The sequence below is a fragment of the Ailuropoda melanoleuca genome, unplaced genomic scaffold (assembly GCF_002007445.2).
Source record: "Ailuropoda melanoleuca isolate Jingjing unplaced genomic scaffold, ASM200744v2 unplaced-scaffold9223, whole genome shotgun sequence".
NCBI classification, from domain to species: Eukaryota; Metazoa; Chordata; class Mammalia; order Carnivora; family Ursidae; genus Ailuropoda; species Ailuropoda melanoleuca.
The window spans coordinates 76,727-96,784 of NW_023254685.1; the positions used below are offsets into that span (position 1 = coordinate 76,727).

General features: G+C 45.6%; 2 protein-coding genes across 6 annotated transcripts in view; one reads left to right on the forward strand and one right to left on the reverse strand.

Annotated features, from left to right (window-relative positions):
• FAM168B (family with sequence similarity 168 member B) overlaps positions 1-14,455 on the forward strand; it is a 41,169-nt gene extending 26,714 nt beyond the window's left edge. For all 3 annotated transcript variants that reach the window (XM_034653503.1, XM_034653505.1, XM_034653504.1), the window contains 4 exons: positions 7,072-7,214; positions 7,349-7,526; positions 9,260-9,385; positions 9,830-14,455. In XM_034653503.1, coding sequence (XP_034509394.1) covers positions 7,072-7,214; positions 7,349-7,526; positions 9,260-9,372 — 434 coding nt within the window. In that variant the 3' untranslated portion in view covers positions 9,373-9,385; positions 9,830-14,455. The remainder of the gene's footprint in view (positions 1-7,071; positions 7,215-7,348; positions 7,527-9,259; positions 9,386-9,829) is intronic.
• Positions 14,456-15,212: 757 nt separating this feature from the next.
• ARHGEF4 (Rho guanine nucleotide exchange factor 4) overlaps positions 15,213-20,058 on the reverse strand; it is a 233,643-nt gene continuing 228,797 nt past the window's right edge. For 2 of the 3 annotated variants that reach the window (XM_034653501.1, XM_034653500.1), the window contains exons 11-14: positions 18,684-18,815; positions 17,695-17,938; positions 16,921-16,998; positions 15,213-16,369 (exon numbers count right to left, since the gene is read on the reverse strand). In XM_034653501.1, the coding sequence (XP_034509392.1) occupies positions 16,218-16,369; positions 16,921-16,998; positions 17,695-17,938; positions 18,684-18,815 (606 nt within the window). In that variant the 3' untranslated portion in view covers positions 15,213-16,217. Of the gene's footprint in view, positions 16,370-16,551; positions 16,666-16,920; positions 16,999-17,694; positions 17,939-18,683; positions 18,816-20,058 lie in introns of those variants that run through there. The other variant, XM_034653502.1, reaches the window with a different exon arrangement.

The window sequence follows — 20,058 nt, forward strand, 5'->3', positions numbered from 1 at the left end:
AGCCCTGCAAGAAATACTAAAGGAGATCCTGTAAGTGATGAGGGAGCCCAAAAGTAATATACACCAGAAGGAAAACAGAGACAGTCTACAGAAACAGGGACTTTACAGGTAATATATTGGTACTAAATTCATATCTTTCAGTAGTTACTCTGGATGTAAATGGGCTAAATGCTCCAATTAGAAGACACAGGGTATCAGATTGGATAAAAAAGCAAGACCCACCCATAAGCTGAGACTCATTTTAGACCTAAAGACAGTTCCAGATTGAAAGTGAGGGGGTGGAGAACGATTTACCATGCTAATGGACCTCAAAAGAAAGCTGGGGTAACAATCCTAATATCAGACAAATTAGATTTTAAACCAAAGGCTGTAGCAGGGATGAAGAGGGACACCATATCATACTTAAAGGGTCTATCCAACAAGAAGATCTAACAATTATAAATATTTATCCTCCTAACTTGGGAGCAGCCAATTATATAAACCAATTAATAACCCAATTAAAGAAACACATTGACAATAATACAGTAATACTAGGGGACTTCAACACCCCACTCACAGCAATGGACATTATAGATAATCTAAGCAGAAGATCGATAAGGAAACAAGGGAAACATTATTATTTCAAATAATGAAATCAAAGAAACACATTGACAATAATACAATAATAGTAGGGGACTTTAACACCCCACTCATTGCAATGGACAGATCTTCTAAGCAGATGAATAAAGAAACAAGGGCTTTGAATGACACTGGACCAGATGGACCTCACAGATATATACAGAGCATTCTATCCTAAAGCAACAGAATAGACATTCTTCTCAGGTCCCCATGGAACATTCTCCAGAATAGATCACATACTGGGTCACAGATCAAGTTTCAACTGGTACCAAAAGACTGGGGTTATTCCCCGCGTATTTTCAGACCACAGTGCCATGAAACTTGAAGTCAACCACAAGAAGAAATGTGGATGGAGCATAAATACATGGAGGTTAAAGAACGTCCCACTAAAGAATGAATGGATCAACCAGGAAATTAAAGAAGAATTAAAATATACATAGAAGCAAATGAAAATGAAAACACAACAGTCCAAAACCTTTGGGATGCAGCAAAGGTGGTCTTTCTTAAGTGGGAAGGCCTTCCTCAAGAAACAAGAAAAATTTCCAATACACAACCTAACCTTACACCTAAAGAAGCTGGAAAAAGAACAGCAAATAAGGCCCAAATCCAGCAAGAGAAGAGAAATAATAAAGAACAGAACAGAAATCAATGATACAGAAATGAAAAAAAAAAAAAACCCTAAAAAACAGAAGAGATCAGTGAAACTAAAGTCTGGTTCTTTGAAAGGATTAGTAAGATCGATAAACCCCTAGCCAGACTTATCAAAAAGAAAAGAGAAAGGACCCAGATTAATGAAATCATGAATGAAAGAGGGGAGATCACGACCAATGCCTTGGGTCACTAATCAGGTCTCAAGTGGTACCAAAAGATTGGGATTATTCCCTGCATATTTTCAGACCACAATTCTTTGGAACTTGAACTCAGTCACAAAAGGAAATTTGGAAGGAATTCAGAACACTTTGAGGTTAAAGAGCATCCTACAGGGGCGCCTGGGTGGCACAGCGGTTGGGCGTCTGCCTTTGGCTCAGGGTGTGATCCCAGCATTATGGGATCGAGCCCCACATCAGGCTCCTCTGCTGTGAGCTTGCTTCTTCCTCTCCCACTCCCCCTGCTTGTGTTCCCTCTCTCGCTGGCTGTCACTCTCTCTGTCGAATAAATAAATAAAATCTTAAAAAAAAAAAAGAGCATCCTACTAAAGAACGAATGGGTTGACCAGGAAATTAAGAATTTTAAAAATTCATGGAAACAAATGAAAATAACATAACTGTTCAAAACCTTTGGGATGCAGCAAAGGCAGTCAGTCCTAAGAGGGAAGTACATAGTAATACAAGCTGTTCTCAAAAAATTAGAAAAGTCTCAAATACACATGCTGACCTTACACCTAAAGGAGCTGGATAAGTAACAGCAAATAATACCTAAACCAGGCATGAGAAGAGAAATAATAAAGATTAGAGCAGAAGTCAATGAAATAGAAACCAAAGGAACAGTTAAACAGATCAATGAAACTAGAAGCTGGCTCTAGACTTACTAAGATCAGTAAACCCCTAGCCAAACTTATCAAAAAGAAAAGAGAAAGGATCCAAATTAATAAAATCATGAATAACAGAGGAGATATCATGACCAACACCAAGGAAATACAAACAGTTTTAAGAACATATTATGAGCAACTATATGCCAACACATTAGGCAATCTGGAAGAAATGGATTCATTCATAGAAACATAAATTACCAAACTGAAGCACAAAGAAATAAGAAAACCTGAACAGACCCATAACCAGCAAAGGAATTGAATCAGTAATTTCAAAAGTGTCCCAACAAACAAGAGTCCAGAGCTGGATGGCTTCCCAGGGGAATTCTACCAAACATTTAAAGAAAAATTGATATCTGTTTTTCTGAAACTTCCAAAAAATAGGGATGGAAGGAACTTCCATACCTGGCCTCTATGAGGCCAGAATTACCTTGATCCTAAAACCAAAGACCCCCACTAAAAAGGAGAATTACAGACCAAAATCCCTGATGAACATGGATGCCACAGTTCTCACCAAGATACTAGCCAGTAGGATTCGGTATACATTAAAAGGTTTATTCACCACGACCAAGTAGGATTTATTCCTGGGATACAAGGGTGGTTCAGCATTAGCAAATCAATTGATGTGATATACATCACATCAATAAAAGAAAGGACAAGAACCATATGATCCTCTTAATTAATGCAGAGAAAGCATTTGACAAAATACAGCATCCTTTCTTGATTAAAGCTCTCCACAATGTAGGGAAAAAGGGAACATACCTCAGTATCATAAAATCCTTCTGTGAAAAGCCCACTGGGAAATCCTTCTCGATGGGGAAAAATTCAGAGCTTTCCCCCTGAGGTCAGGAACACGACAGTGATGCCCACTCTCACCACTGTTGTAGTACTAGAACGCCTAGCCACAGCAATCAGACAACAAAAAGTAATAAAAAGCGTTCAAATGGCAAAGAAGTCAGACACTCTTCCAAGATGACATGACACTTGATGTGGGAAACCCAAAAGACTCCACCCCAAAATTGGTGGAACTCATGGGAATTCAGCAATGTGGCAGTATATAAAATCAATGCACAGAAATCAGTTGCATTTTTATACGCTAACAATGAGGCAGAAGAAAGAGAAGTTAAAGAATCAGTCCCATTTACAATTGCACCAAATCCCATACGATATCTAGGAATAAACCTAACCAAAGAGGTAAACAATCTGTATTGAAAAATCCATGGAACACTTGTGAAAGAAATTGAGGAAGACACAAAGATACGGAAGAACATTCCATGCTCATGGATTGGAAGAAAAATACTGTTAAAATGTCTGTGCTACCCAGAGTAGTCTTCTCATTCAGTGCTACCCAGAGCAGTCTTCTCATTCAGTGCAGTGCCTATCAAAATACCATCGACATTTTTCACAGAGTTGGAACAAATAGCTGTAAAATTTGTATGGAACTAGAAAAGACCCTGAATAGCCACAGGGATGTTGAAAAAGAAAACCAAAATTGGTGGCCTCACAATCCAGACTTCAAGCTATATTACAAACCTGTGATTATCAAGACAGTATGGTACTGTCAGAAAAACAGACACATAGATCAGTGGCATACAATAGAGAACCCAGAAATGGACCCTCAAAGCAATGGACAACTAATCTTTGCTATAGCAGAATAGAATAGCCAGTGGCAAGAGGACAGTCTCTTCAATAAATGGTGCTGGGAAAATTGGACAGTCACATGTAGAAGAATGAAACTGGACCATTTTCTTACACCATACACAAACATAAACTGAAAATGGATGAAAGACCTAAATGGGAGATGGGAATTCCTCAAAATCGTAGGGGAGAGCACAGACAGCAACCTGTTCAACCTCGGCTGTAGCAACTTCTTGCTAGACACATCTCCTAAGGCAAGGGAAACAGAAGCAAAAATAAACTATTTCATCAAATTAAAAAGCTTTGCACCGCAAAGGAAACTTGACAAAACTAAAAGGCAGCCTACGGAATGGGAGAAGGTATTTGCAAATTACATAATCAGATAATGGGCTAGTATCCAAGATCTATAAAGAACATTTCAAACTTAGCACCCTAAAAACAAATAATCCAGTCAAGAAATGGGTAGAAGACATGAGTAGACATTTTTCCAAAGAAGACATACACTTGAAACAGACATATGAAAAAATACTCAATGTCACTCAGCATCAGGAAATACAAATCAAAACCACAATGATTACACCAGTCAGAACGGCCAAACTTAACAAGACAGGAAACAACAGATGGCAAGGTCATCCCTTTTATATTGTTGGTTCTTTTGCAAGCTGGTACAGTCACTCTGGAAAACAGTATGGAGATTCCTCAAGAAGTTAAAAATACAGTTATCCTACAACTCATCAATTGCACTACTAGGTATTTACCCCAAAGATACAAATGTAGTGATCTGAAGGGGCACCTGCACACCTCAATGTTTATAATAGCAGTAGTGTCCAGAATAGTGAATCTGTGGAAAGAACTGAGATGTCCATTGACGGATGATGAATGGTTAAAGATGTTACACACACACACACACACGACTATTACTCAGCCATCAGTAAAGATGAATACTTATAATTTAATTACATGGATGTGCATGGAACTGGAGGGTATTATTGCTGAGCTAAATAAGTCAGAGAAAGATTTTATATGCTTTCACTCATGTGGAATATAAGAAACAGCACAGAGGATCATAGGGGAAAGGAGGGAAAAGTGAATGGGAAGTCTTCAGAGAGGGACAAAAAATGTGAGACTCTTAACTATAGGAACAAACAGGGTTGCTGGAGGGGAGGTGGACAGGGAGATGGATAATTGGGTGATGGGCATTAAGGGAGGGCACGTGATGTGATGAGCACTGGGTGTTATAATGCAGCTGATGAATTATTGAACACTATATCTGAAACTAATGAGGTACTATACTTTGGCTAATGGAATTACGTAAGTAAGTAAATATATAAGTAAGTAAATATATAAGTAAGGAAATAAAATAAAACTGGTGCATTTCGGGGCACCTGGGTGGCTCAGTCAGTTAAGCATCTAACTCTTGATTTTGGCTCAGGTCATGATCTCAGGGTCTTGAGATCAAGCCCTTCATTGTTGGCCTCCACCCCTTAGTGGGGAGTGTGCTTGAGATTCTCCCTCTGCCCCTCGTCCCCAATAAAGAAATAGATCTTAAATTCCTGGGAGTCATTCATTCTCTTTCTCTCCTTTAAATTAAAAACAAATTATATGTACACTTCTAACCACAGTCTGATAATGTAAATTTTTCTAACTTTAATTTTTTAATACTCAGCTTGTTTTTGTTTTTTAATTTATTTGTTTGAGAGAGAGTGTGTATGTGTGAGCTGGGTCTGGGGGACAGAGGGAGAATGACAGAATCTCAAGCGTACTCCCCAGTGCGCACAGAACCCGACATAGGGCTTGATCTCAGGACCCTGAGGTCATGACCTGAGCCGGAATCAACAATCAGACGCCCAATTGAGTGACCCATGTGCACCACTCAGCTTATTTTTTAAACTTGAGGTATAATTTGTACACAAACACCCATGTATTAAGTGTTCAGTTAGATTTTGACAATTGTATGTACTCATGTAATCACACCTGAAAGAAAATACCAAGCACTTTGATCATCCCAGATGCTTTTGTTCTGCCCTCTCCAAACTACCCCTACCATTTCTCCCTCCGTAGGTGTATTTATATGCTATGTATTGAAAATAAAATCATACAACGTGTGCTCTCCTGTGTGTCTGGTGTCTTTTGTTTTTTTCCTTTTGATACTTAGTTTTTTTTAATTTGGATGTATCATAATTTATCCATTTTCCTTTTGATGAACATTTGAATTATTTCCCAATTTCTGACTATTACGAATAAATTTTGTGAACAGTTTTTATAAGTCCTGTTGTAGACGTATGTTTTCATTCTTCTAGGGCAGATACCTGAATGTGAATTGCTGGGTCCTATGGAAAGTATTTCTCTAGCTTTATGAGAAGTTGTACTATCTGACACTTCCATGAACTAAGTGTGAGTGAGCCCTTGTCTTGTAATGAATGAGAAATAGTATCTCAGACACTTTTTTTTAAAAATTTTTTGACGATTTGTTTTAGAGAGAGGTTGGGGGAGGGGCAGGAGGAGAGGTAGAGAATCTTCAAGCAGACTCTGCCCTGAGTGTGGATCCTGAAGCGGGGCTCAGTCTCATGACCCTGAGATCATGACCTGAGCCGAAACCAAGAGTTGGATGCTTAACTGATTGTGCCACCCAGGAGCCCCTCTCACTTTTAGAAAGCAGTTTTATTGAGGTCTTTTGTGGTTCCATATACAAGTTTTAGGATTGTTTGTTCTAATTCTGTGAAAAACACTCTTGGTATTTTGATAAGAATTGCATTGAATCTGTGTATAGCTTTTGGTAGTGTGGACACTTTGGTGATATTCTTCCAGTTCATGAGTGTGGTGTATCTTTCTATTTGTTTGTGGTGTTTTCAGTTTTTTTCCATCGGTTCTCAGAGCACAGGTCTTCCACCTCCTTGGTTAAATTTAGTCCTAGGTATCTTATTCTTTTTGGTACAGTTGTAAATGGGACTGTTTTCTTAATTTCTTTTCTACTTTGTTATTAGTGTGTAGAAACGCAGCAGGTTACTGTATATTCGTGTCCTATAGTTTTATTAAATTTATTTAATAGTTTTTTTGATGGAGTCTTTAGAGTTTTCAGTGTGTAGTGTCATGGCATCTGCAGATAGAGACAGTTTTACTTCCTCCTTACCATTTTGGATACCTTTATTTCTTCTTGTCTGACTGCTGTGGCTAGAACTTCCAGTACCAAGTTGAATAACAGTGGTGAGAGTGGACATCCTTGTCTTGTTCCTGACCTTAGAGGAAAAGCTCTGGGTTTTTCACAGCCATTGGCTTCTTTGTTTCAGGTTACACTCCTGGCACACCTTACAAAGTGTCCTGTTCCCCCACCAGCGGGGCAGTGCCACCATACTCCTCCTCCCCCAACCCCTACCAGACCGCTGTGTACCCTGTGCGAAGTGCCTACCCCCAGCAGAGCCCCTACGCGCAGGTATGCCTGGGGTGTGCTGTGGGTCTTACAGCGGTGCTCATGGGCACTGTGCATATGGGAAGGGTTGGTTCTCTCTGGGCTCTGATCCATGGGGTGTGGAGCCCTGTGGCAGTTGTCTCTCCTCTTTTCCACAGCAAGGCACGTACTACACACAGCCCCTGTATGCAGCACCCCCTCACGTCATCCACCACACCACAGTGGTGCAGCCCAATGGCATGCCAGCGACGGTGTACCCTGCTCCCATTCCTCCACCTAGAGGCAACGGCGTCACCATGGGCATGGTGGCTGGGACCACTATGGCCATGTCAGCAGGTGAGTCCTTGACCCTGGGTTGCCTGTTTTACAGTGGCATGAGAGCCGGGGGAAGGGAGAGCTCACTAAGTCTTTGACCCTTGGTTTGATTTTTCATGGCTCAAGTTGTATGGAAGGACATACACTTTAGGAAAGGAACAGCATATGATCTTTTTCTTTCCCTTCCCTTCATTTCCTCCTCTTCTCCTTTCAGTTGAGAGGAGTCTGGGTCTGGGGTTTAGAGTGACAAGCCAAGAACCAAGTACCATTCCGGTGGGCACGACTGGGTAGTGATCTCTGTATTTGACGGGTGAGCTGAGCCCTTGGCAGTAGGGCCGAGGAGTGGCCAGTCCCCACCATGAGCATACCAAGCTTGAGCAGAAGGGGATTACTTTGTGTCTAGGTGAGCTCGCCCTCCTGGTACCTCCCTTTAGTGTGGGCTGCCTTTGCAGGGCAAGTTGTGTGAATGTTGGTGTTTGCATAAATCTAAGAAGACTGGCTTTGTGTTATTAGTCATAACAGCTACTTGTAGAAATCCTTGGCATTGATCAACTTTATTTCCCAAGGCTTCCCTTGGTCAGAGAAATAAATCGCAGAGACGTGAGACTCCTGGGTAGGATGTGCACATCTTCTTGGAACTGTGGAGCCCCTGGGGACTTGATGTAATGCCTAGGGATTGGGTCACCTCTAGTGGGCATGAGTTGTCTATGGCTGGGCGGCCAGGCACACAAGATACACTTGCTTGCCCTTGGTTATGGTTTTGTTTTTTTTTTTTTTGAACTTCAACATAGGGAGATTGTGCCAGAGAGAAAGGTGTGTGTTTTCTGCCCAGAATCTCCATTGTATTTGGGTTTGTCATACTTACCTGTGAAGGGACAGAAACTGCATGTTTGAGGCATGTGGAGGGAGGGATTGCAGGCTGTGGGCTGGTTGTGGGCAGGGAGGTGGAAAGTGAAGAGAAGCAAGGTGAGGCTATTAGGTTTGAGATTCTGCTTATCTACAGATGGGCTCAGGGAGTTGCTGAGTTTTCTGTAGTTATAAGGGAAATATATTTATCTTTGTGTACTCAGAAGCTCATGTAGTTTGAAATCTTCCCTTTCTTCAGTTTATTACTATCTTAACCATATAACTGTATATAGTTTAGTAGTGTTAAATAAGTATATTCACATTTTTGTAAAACAGATCTCCAGAACTTTTTCACCTTGCAAAACTGAAGGTCTGCTCATTAAATAACAACTCGCCTTATCCCCTGGGCCCCCCACCCCCAGCCTAGCCCCTGGCTACCACTATTTACTTTGTCAGTTTGACTACTCGAGATACTTCATATAAGTGGAATCCTTTTGGAGGTATGTTTTTGTGACTGGTTTATTTTACTTAACATCCTCAAGGTTCATCCATGTTGTAGCATGTAACAAATTTCCTTCCCTTTTAAGGCTGAATAATAATTTTTTTATTTTGTCAATTATGATCTGATTTCCAAAAATTGACTATGCTCGTGTGAAGGGAAGGCACGAAGTCTTTTATAGACATTATCATATGAGCTTGCTGTGATCATACGACTTTGAGTTGTGTATGATCAGAGTTCTCACGGCGCTATAGGTCAAGGCTACCCCTCTTCCTGTGTACCTCCTTCCTTTTAAGCCATGCCAGGCCAGAGCCCTCTCGTCAGGCAGCATGGAGCTGTGTGGTGACACAGGTTAGCCTTGTGTGTGGGTGGTGCTGCCTACCACTGAGACAGCTGCTCTTTCTTCCAGGTACCCTGCTGACCGCCCACTCCCCAACTCCTGTTGCCCCCCACCCAGTCACTGTGCCCACGTATCGGGCCCCAGGAACACCCACCTACAGCTACGTGCCCCCTCAGTGGTGATCACCCTGCAAATGTAAGTGACCGGTGAAACCTGTGTCGGCTCTTGACTAAAGTGCATTTTTTTTTGGTACAGAATGACAAATCTAACATTTTAAGCACTAAGGAGAAAAATGCTACCTGTTAATCCAAGAGCAGTGTGGTATTTAATTTTTGTTCTTTATTGGGACCCTATAAAGTAGAAGGAAGGAAACCATTGAGTACTTGCTGTGTACACTATAGACTTCGTTCCTTTCCTGTGCTCTAATCTCCCACTGCCTTCTGCAGGAAATAGGATTTTAGTTGTAACTGGAAGTCACCCTGAGTACCATGGGAACCAGGAGCAGTGATCTTTCCTGCTGCTGCCTTTTCTGGGCGTAGCGGATTTTGTCCTCCTTCAGTTGAATGAAGCACCTCTCTTTTGGAGCAGCGGTGCCAGAGGCACTCTTTGTTGACTGTGTTTCTTTCTCCCCCCTGCCAGGTTTGAGGATGGAGCTGTGCAGTCACATCATGGAGGTTCCACAGCTGGTGCTGCAGGCCTCGCGCCTCCAACCCGGACTTTCTTCTTAATGCTCTCTACACTTAGCTAAACACTACTATGGCCCGGCCCAGCAGGTCCCAGCGCCATTAGTCTCCAACTAACTCTGTGGGTTGGTCTTAAAGCAAATCCTGTTTTGTGGGCTGCCTGGCAATTTTTTAGCTAACTGTAATGATAAAAAGGGAGTATTAATCTATTCTGAATCATATCTAGTTGAATGCATGTTTAAAAAAAACAAACACAAAAACAAAGCTTGCTCAATCTACCTGCGGTGACTGATGCAAAACCATCATATGCAAAACCCAAAGGAATGGAAAAGCATTTTATAACTTGTATCACTAATGCACTGTTGTAATGTATGCAGAGTCTTAAAGTTATAAGTGTTAAAGTGAATTTCTTCATAGAGTATCTGAAATCCCTTAGATGATGATTCTTCAGCCTTTGGGGTTGAGGTGGGTTGCCGATTGGTAACGTGGACTTGGAGTTTTCAGCCAACTGTTTCTTTCACACTGACTGCATGGCGCAGGGAGAGAGTTGCGGGGACAGGGAGAGTGTAGGGAGGGCCACCATTGCCTGGGATGCAGCCAGCTTACTGGGCATCCCTTTCTTGCTGTTTCGTCTCACGGGGCATTGTAGTGTGCATGTTCTTAAAGATCATGAAAGTGTAGAGTTGTGTGGCCAGTATAGTTAGGGGCAAGAGGTGGTTTATGTATCAGCAAAGCAATTTCTCTGCCATCTAAGTTTTCATTATAAGCTTCTTACAGATAGAGATGAGGTTTTCTGTATCTTTACTGGAGAAGTCCTTTGTAGAACTAAATTATTTTCCTGGGATGGAAGATATGTGAAGGAGAAACAGCCACACTTGGAGGAGGTATTGGCTTCTTTATTTAGCTTAGAAAACCATTCCTTCCCCCCCCCCAAGAAATGTTTCAGTCCACTGAAAACATATGTAGGCATTGCTGTTCTCACCCCCCCCAAAAGAAGGGCAAAGATTTCAGCTGTCTGTTATGAAGAAAGTTGTATATTTAAGAACTATTAAAAGGGAACAAAACTGTATTTGAAGTTTTTTCTTGTAGAGAGGCAGGGCTGTGGCTGTGTTTGGGCCCATCCACCTCATCGGGGCTTGTCATCTGAGACCATTTGGAGGCTGCTCCTGGAGATGGGTCTGTGGAGGTGTGAGGGAGGGGCTGGTGTCTCTTGTCTGTGAGCCTTGTCTGCCATGTCTTGTGCTGAGGGCTCTTAGCACAAAGCAGGTATGGACAGCAAAGGGCCAGGCAGCATCAGAATGCATTTGCCTGCTAGGGTTTATTCAGAAAGAATTTTGTGTTTAAAGTCTGAATATTGTACATAAGAAATGAAGAGGAGTTTTTTACCTAAATGTGCCCAACTTGTATCGATGTGAGTGTGTCTGTTCAGAGAGGGGTGGGAGGGTGAGGGTTTTGTTCCCTTTCAGCAGTCTGTCAGGTGGGGGAGGGGTATGCTCCTGTTCACCCCATCACTGTTTCAAGTGTTGTGGGCTTTGGTTGGGGAGGGGACCCTTCCCCTACATCTCTGGCAGCTAGGTTGGGGCTCTGGCACTGGTTTGGCATTCGGCCCCATTTGGTAAGTGGGACACCTGACCCCTGAGCCTTTGGTTACCTTATTTTTTATAGTAAGTACCCCATAATTTTCTTTTTCACATTTTATTTTATAAGAAGTTCAGGAATATTTTTGCATGGATCATTGTAAATAGAAGGTTCCTTATTCCTAATGTCTATTAACATAGTGTGCTTACTGATAGTACTTTAAATTGCTTCATTAGCACTTAACCCATGTGTGTGTTTGGCAGTGTGTGTGTGTGTGTGTGTGTGTGTGAGAGAGAGAGAGAGAGAGAGAGAGAGAGAGAGAACGCACCATTTACTCCAGGCACATGGTTTGTGTCCACTTCTTCAACTCTGTTGGTAATTCCATCTGTATAGTAGATGGTTTGTAATAAATATCTGACAGGTTCTAAGGGTTCCAGGGCTGAACTGACCAAATAAAAGAAAGTCAATTTCCCCAGTTTATTGTTACAGACTAGGAGAAAATACGATTTTAATGTATCTTTAGAAAAGCCCTAAACATCAAAATGGGCACGCGCATGTGCACGCGCACACACACACACACACACAAACTACATGTGAGGGGTGGAGTCTTTTGAATTGAGCAGAAAGATAGTTATATAGGATGCTTCATTGGGCTTGCTTGAGACGTGGCACACACAGGGTGAGCATTTTCACAAGCACTGAATGAAATGGTGTTTTTGAGAACAAGAAGGGCAGGTTGCATTTTGCCCCCATTTATATCAGCTTCATAAACACTTTCCCCCTTATCATTTTTTAAATCTTTTTTCCCTTTTGTGAAGGTGAGTTGGGAGACTCTATCAGATACTTTAGCATAATGGAATACATCTCTGGAAATCTTTTCAATTTTGAACCTATCGGCATCAGCTGTCAAATATGGTAATGAAAAGTAGATCTCGTCTAGCAGGTAAGAATCTGGACATATGAATAGTAGCAAAACTATCATAGGTTGTAATTTTAACAGCATTTAATTCCAGTAAAATTAATTAAGGAATAGACTTCTGTTTCATAATTTGATATCCCAGGCATAATAGTGGAACATTCAGAGAAACTTTGCTTTTCTTTTTGTATGTGACATTCCTGAGAGTCTTTCAGCTGAATTATGGTTCTTTTAGAAGTGGAGATAGGCAAGCCAAGGACCTAATTCCTCTAAACATGAACGTCATCATGGGTATTAAAAAAAATTGTTCTACAGTAGGCCTCCCTGCTAAGATTTAGGAGGTCTATTTTTCTGCTTATGGAGATTTTGTTTGGATTTGGGCCAGGTGACTTGAGTGTTTAGTGATGAGCGTTGGTCTCATCAGCTTGCTGACTCTGTGAAGTAAGGCCAGCATCAGGGCCAGGGCCATTCATGGTGATAGGCACGGAGGCAAGGCGCTTCCAGAATCTTTTGTCTCATGTTAAATATTTTTGGAGCATTCTTGTTGGTATGGTTATTAGCCCTACCACTGGCTATTCTGTGAATCTGTTTCTTGAGTGCTATGCAAATGTAGTATTTACAGGAGATGAGGGAGGCTTTGAGCCTTGGGCTGGGCACCTGGTTGGTGAGCATCTTGCCCTTTCCACGCTGGGCATACAGTGCCTTCCTCCATCTAGTGGCACCATCACTTCTATAATGAGAGGAAATACATTCTTTGGATATGCTGATATCTGGCCATGGGTTTCTGTGAGTGTGTCTGCCATTTGGTGGTGAAAAGGTGGCACACACCAACCACATCAATATTGGGGCCTACTTCAAAAAGGAAACCCAGACTTCACCCGTTCTTGTAAACTGTTGGAAACAGTATTTCTCTGACCTGTTGGGCCACCTTCTCCCTATCTGGCAGCTAATGGCTGGATGCCCCAGTCATTGCCAACCTGAGTATTTCCCAGACAGGACAGGATGCCTGTCTGACCCCTCAGCAGGCTCACGGGCAGTTTTAAGGGTGAGTGGCTTGAGGGTGTGGGGCAGCTTCTGGTTCTTCTCTCTGGTGCTTTCTAAGGGTGGGTGGGGGTCTATACAGAGGAGTGTGGTTAGCTTGGGGGAAGGGCGTACTGCTTAGCTCTTCTCTGTAGCACATCTCAGATGTTTGTGTGTGTTTTTCCCTGAGCTGTTTGTTACTCAGCCTGAGCTTTCTGAAGGCACATCAGACTTTTTTGAATAGACTTGCAGATGACCTGCTGCAGAGGAGGGTCTGATCTTTTTGGGTAGAAAGTCACAAAGTTGATACTATGTGTTCCAGATGATTTGTCATCCTCCCTCACCTCTCCCCCACCACCTCGCAGCCCCCCATTCATTTGAAGAACAGAAAACCGTAGGGGTAACCTTATTTGGATCCCCAGGACTAAAGTTTACTTACTTGGGACAGGGAGACAGAGGAGAGGCAGTTGTCTGTTCAGGAAGCCCGCAGAGGGCTTCAGGAAACCTGCACTCCCAGGGCTGGTGTGTTGGAGATGACAGGTGTCTCGTTTGGGCCTCCTAAGTCTTGTCAGTCTCCCATGGGTCCTCGTTCACACTAGTGGTCAGTAAAATAGTTGGGCTCTGCTGCACTCCGGTCAGGGTTGCTGAGATGGCTGTGATCACAGGTTGCTGTGATGGAGGAGAGGCCCCAAGGAGCCACATGGGTTGTGACTGACTAAGAAATGGTTCCTTTTTTTTTTTTTTTTGGTAATGATTTTTAAAATACTGTTTTTTTTTTTTTTTAAGACTGTTCTCTTGGTACTTTTTTAAAGCTTAAGTCAGCATTGTCTTCCAGTGTTAAAGGCATCCCTCACCTCTGCATTGAACTTACAGTGTCAATCAATACAAAGGAATGGAACATCCATCCTGAGCCAGTTCCATTATGTGGAAATTCATACTATTTTAATTTTTTATGCAATCTGATGAGTAGATGAGCTCAGATTTAAAATTCTTAAAAGCACGTTTATTGTAACAAGAATTGTTATGTATTAATACTGCAGTTTTCAATAAAGATTGACTTGTGTTGCATATTGTAATTTTTATTTTTTTCCCTGTGGGTTTTATCTCAAGTTGGCATGGCCTGCCTGGGAGGTGATGTAGCTTCTTTCAAGTTAGGTAATCCAGGGTTTGGGGGCAGAGGGCCTTGTGGTGCTTAGCCCCAGTGACCTTGTGTGGCACTGACATCACAGTGTGTAAGGGTGTGTGGAGGCAGCAGGTTGTGGGGACTGTTTCCCCCGGGGGAAGGGGAGGACAGCTGGCCCTGTTCCTCTTCTCCTGGTCCTTTGGCCTGGGTCCTCATGGGAGGACTCATTCTCCATTTCACCGAGGAAGATGCTAAGACCCAGAAAGATTGCAGACTTCCTGTCCCCCAAATTCACATTTGCCAACTTCAGCTAAACATCAACTCTGGAAGCTGGCAGCCAGGGAGGATTCCAGGCCTGAATGGGTTGGAGGAGCTGAACCAGCTGTATCCCACACCAGGACAGTTCCCAGGCCATACACTGTCCTCCCTGCTCCTTCTGAGCCTCTGAAGTACTTCCCCTGTCACCTTTGCTTCTGTCCACCAAAGCTCTGAGGGCATGGTCTGCAAATAAGTGAACTCCCACTGCACTGGGTGATGCTGGGCTCATCCTTCCTGTTGAAGGAAAGGCCAGGGCAGAGTCAGGTGTAAGAGTACAGGAAGGATGGTGCATGCAAAGAAAATACACAGACACAAATGGAAAAACAAGGGCTGGCAGCCAGGTTACTTTTCTTAAGTTTCTTTATGAAATTAAATGTGGTTTCTGGCTTGGAGAAGGTATAGTGCAAGAGTGACTGACTGTACATGCTGCTGAATTCCCGTGGGCCAGAGGGGCAGCTCAGTGTTCCACACCAAGTCAGGTCCTGGGTGTACTCATGGGGGACCCTTCTCAGCAGGACGTGGGCTTCCCTCTAACTCACATGTCCACCGGCCTCTGGGTTGATGGGTCAGTCCTGGATGCTGGGCCACAGAATTTAGTCCTTATGGCTTCTCACACTCACTTAGGGTAAGGCAGTCTTTCTGTGTCACTAATCTTTTTCCCCACTGTTAGAAAAGCAGCACAATCCAAACAAAAAAACCGGGACCAGGTTCTGGAGTCAACCCACAGCTACACGTGGACTGGTCACAAACCCTGACAGAAGTATACAGTGACTATGGTTTTGTTTTCTTTCCACTATAAACAAACACATCACAAGTGAGGAAGGGTGTCCAGCAGCCAGGAGTGTCTAGAGGGGCTGGGAGGCAAAAATGAGTGGGCTCTGGGCCATTTTTGTGCACAGAATTCTGGTTCCCACCTTTCAGGGACGCAAGTTGCCTGGCATCACCAGCTGGGGACTGGGGGCCTGAGGGACAATTGGAGGGCAGAGGGGCACAGAGCCCAACTTTGCAGGAGCTAAAGGCAGATGGTCTGCCCAGAGGAAACAGGAGGAGGGATGATAAGATGTCCAGAGAAGAGGGTTCAGAGCGGCCAGTCTTCTCATACATATTGGCCTGGCCGGTGGCTCTGAGCTGTGGCTCCCAGGAGGCCCCACAGAGGTCCAGAGGGTGGCGGGAGCTCACCGCTGTGGGCCCTGCCCCTCCAGTTGGTGTCTTCAGTGCACCAGTGGGGAAGAATCCATGAATGGGGTGCCAAGCAGCTCCCTCACTCAGCCCATAACTTCAGTGTGCGTGACAGGCAGAGGAGGCCACATGCGGTGGGCCTTGGGGAGAAAAAGCTGGAGGCCTACTGGTGGGGCAGGTCCAGACAGTGCTGTCGGATGGCGAGCTGGCTCATTTGCGGAAGGGTGCCAGCCGGCTAATGCTGTGCCAGAAGGTGGACGGCTTCCGCTTGGGCTCTGCCAGTACCAAGACCTGCTGCTGGGGCAGGCTGGTGGGCAGTGCCGGGTGCTTCTGGCGTGCCAGGTAGTAGGGCCGGCTGAGGGCTGGGCAGAAGAAAGCAGGGTTCATAGGTGCCTAGGGAGCCAGGTGGCACAGGGCAGAGTTGGCAGCCTCTGCACAGTAGAGGGGTGGAATGGGGCCTGCTCCTGCGGGAGGGAACCTCCTTCCTATGGGGCCCACCACACCCAGTGGCCTGGGCCACCCTCTAGCCTGCAGAGATCGTGTGGGGCCCTGGAGCTCCTCCATGGAACAGGCTCCATGTCAGGAGCCTAACATCTCCGTAGAAATGGGGATTGAGCTCCTTGCCAGGTGATCGTACACGGCGCGCCAGAAGTCCTGCCTGGGGAGGTGCACTGTCATTAATGCTACTGCTCTGGGGTACCCAAGGGAATTAAGAGCAAAATCCACACACCGTCTAAAGCTTTGTTACCAGTGGCCTCTTAACACCAGTGTTTGGGAACAAACACCTGCAAAGGGCAGTGGGCAGCAGATGGCCCCAGGTAGCTGGCTTTGCTTTGGGGGGGGGGTCAGAAAAGAGTTTGATCATGCCTAGGGCCAGGCTGCTATGGGAGGAGGTAGGGTACCATCTGCTTACCTTTGGGCTTCCCAGTGGCCTGCTGCTTGCTGGCGTTCAGCATGGCCTGCTTCCTCTGCAGCTCAGTGATAGAGAAGCCTGGTAGGGAGGGCCACAAATGAGACCTCTGCTTTGAGGACTTGGCTGCCTTTCCACCTCCCCTTCCTCCCCAGCCAGTGTTCCTCTTGTCCTGTGCCTCTTGCACCTGTGTGGTCTTCTGTGTACCCTGCACCTCCCCCAGGGCCTAAGGTCCCATCATGCTGCAGATGCTCAGCATCCTGCCCAGCCAGCCTGCCTTGGGAGCCAGGCCGAGGAGATGCACGAGGGCGCTTCCCACAGCCTGGCCCTATCCATCTCTCACCCTGACCCGGTGTCCTCTCTCTCCACTGCGGCTTTCCCAGACCAAGAGCCAATCTGATCATGGTCAGCGTGATGCCCAGAGGCCCACGGAGAGGAGAGGAATGCAGTGCGGAGGTGCCTTTCTTATGTTAGGGTTGGGGAGGCTTCTCAAAGCCAGTGTCCAAATCCTGCTCGAGTGCTTTGTGCTGGAAAGGGGCCTCATCAGGTCTGCAACTGAGCAGAGGGCCCCCACCTTATGAAGTGTGCATGCATATGTGTTTTAAAAGCAAACCCCCAATAGGCCAGGAGACCCATGCCCTGGGGCCTTGCCAAAAGCTGAGGCCCTTGGGCTGTGGGACATGCTGTCTCAGTCTCAAGGTTCTCCTGACCCTGCGTTCAGGGGTTAGGAGGGCTGAGAGGCCCCCACAGTGGAGTGAGGCTGATGGGGTCTCGCACCTGTCTCCTGGTCCAGCCGCACCTGCTCCCTCTCCCTGGCGAAGGCCTTGAGCCAGCGCTGTTTCTGCTCAGGCTTCCTGGCACACAGCAGGTGACTCTCTCCCGTGGTGCCACAGAGCAGCCGGAAAGCATTCTTGACGCTCACGTGGAGGTCTCTGTCTTTTCCATCCTCCAGATCCACCACCTCCAGTCCATCCATATCCACTCGGCCCTTATAGTACAGCACATCCCGGCGGAGAAGGTCCTGCCAGAGACTCTCTGAGCTCCTGCCCTGTCCTGCTTGTCGGGTCCCTCCCAGGTCTCTGAACCACTCTCCTGACCATGTTCATGCCTCACCCTGTGCTCTGCAAGTGGCTCCTCATCCACTTTCCCAGCTCATGGTGAGCTCATGAGGGCAGAGTGAGTGTGTTGTGGCCCACAGCTGTGTGCTGAACCCATGACAGAGGAGCCTCGCTCCTTCAGTGAACAGTTATTGATTTGCCTGGAGGGTCTTTAGGGTACCCATAGTCTCATGGGGAGGCAGCCATGGAAACTGGCCCAGGACCCATCCTGCATGACAGAGAAGAGTACCAGGGCCAGTGGCCAGGCATGCTTCCTGGACGGGGTCACTTGGGCATGTGTTGAGAGGGTAGAAGCTAACAGCAAAGAAGAGGCCCTAGGAGCAAGGACCCCGGGGCTCAGGGGGAGCTGAGGTTTGCAGGAACACAGGGGTGGCTTTGGAAGCAAGCAGGGGCTAGGTCAGGGGGCTCTGGTCAGACTGTGAGGGCCACCCCGATGGTCCTTGGGCTATTTGACTCCCTCTGCCGAGAATCACCCTCATCCCGGCCCTAGAGGCCTGACCAGGAAAGGGCCTATGCCACTGAAGTTCCCCAGGAAAAGGAGCCGCCTGTGTGGTTCCTTTTCTTTGGCAGCTGCTCCCACCCCTCAGCTTCACCCCCTCCGCTCCTGCTCTAAATGGCTCATCCAGCAGTGCACAGCAACTCTGGTACCTTCTTGCAGTAGATGAGCTGGTGGTCAAAGAGAAAAAACATCCTCTGCTGGCTCTTGGCTTGTGGCTGTGTAACACGAGTCAGCTCCCCCGAGTAGATGAGTTCTGAGCTCCTGACCAGGAGATCTTCCCCCTGGGGAGCCCCAAGGAGAGCTGTGAGCTGAGTGCACCCAGTGTTGGAAGCCCTCTCCACTGCACTGCTCCTGCTTCCATCATGGGTTGGGCGGGCTCCCCACTGGCCTGGCCTGCCTGTGGCCCCCACTGGCAAGTAGCAAGTAGCAGGCCACTGAGGGAGGGGTTGCTCTTGCAGCTCAAGGAAGTGGTGGGGGTTGTTGGGGTGGGGAGTGAAAAAGTCGTCTGACCTACAAGTTGGTTGTCTCTGCAAAATGGGGTCCCGTGGCAGCCAGTGGTATGTACACTTGAAATGTGGTAGTCTCTGCTGAGATGTCATGTAAGTAAAATAACACCAATTTTGAAGTATAAATAAAATAAAGAATGTGAAATATTTCACTAATGATTTTATGTTGAGTACACACCGAAATGATACTTTGGATATACTGAGTTAAATAAAACATTATTAAAATTAATTTCACTTTTTTTCTGTTTTCAGATGGCTACTAGAACACATACAATTACTTATGTGGCTCCCATATTTCAGTCAGTGCTGCACTCGAGAATAATTACACCTGGCTAGAAGTCACCCGTGAACCTTGTCTTTTAGGGGCTAAGGAAGTTTTCCCAGCTAAATGTAGTTAGTACCTGAAGCCCCATCATCAGACTTCAAACTTTCAGGCTAAGCCCTGCCCCCTTCCGGTTCCTCCTGGGAACTGCAAACCACAGCCAGGAGCTGTTCAGTTTGGGATAAGTGAATTTCTAGGGGTCCTTAGCCAGGGCGGTGCCTCAGAACCAGCCACCAGGAAAATAAAAAACCCCGAACAAAACAAACTACATTGCTCAGCCCCACCACCAGAGATTCTTAATTCCCTATTTCTAGGGTGGGGCCCAAGAATCTGTATTTTCATAACATTTTATGGCTAGTGGGTGGAGGTGAGAGAACACCCCATTAGTTCAGGCCTCTGGTTGCTTTAGAAGGCAAGACTGGCAGATACAAGAGGTATATGCAAGCCAGAAGCATGGAACCTGGAGGCTCTGACCCATTGCAATCAGTTTTTGGTAGTGCTGTGGCAGGCCTGAACCTTTCTGTTGGGAGGAGTTCCAATAGTTACTAAAACTTGGGGCTGGCCTGTCCTCCTGCTGGGCCGGCCGGCTGCCCTAGGAGCGACATCCTATCTCACACATGCCCTACACTCTTGACCAGGAAAGGGGCCACCAGGCCTGCAGCTCAGTGCTCGGGTGGGTTGGCCGGGGCAGAGGAC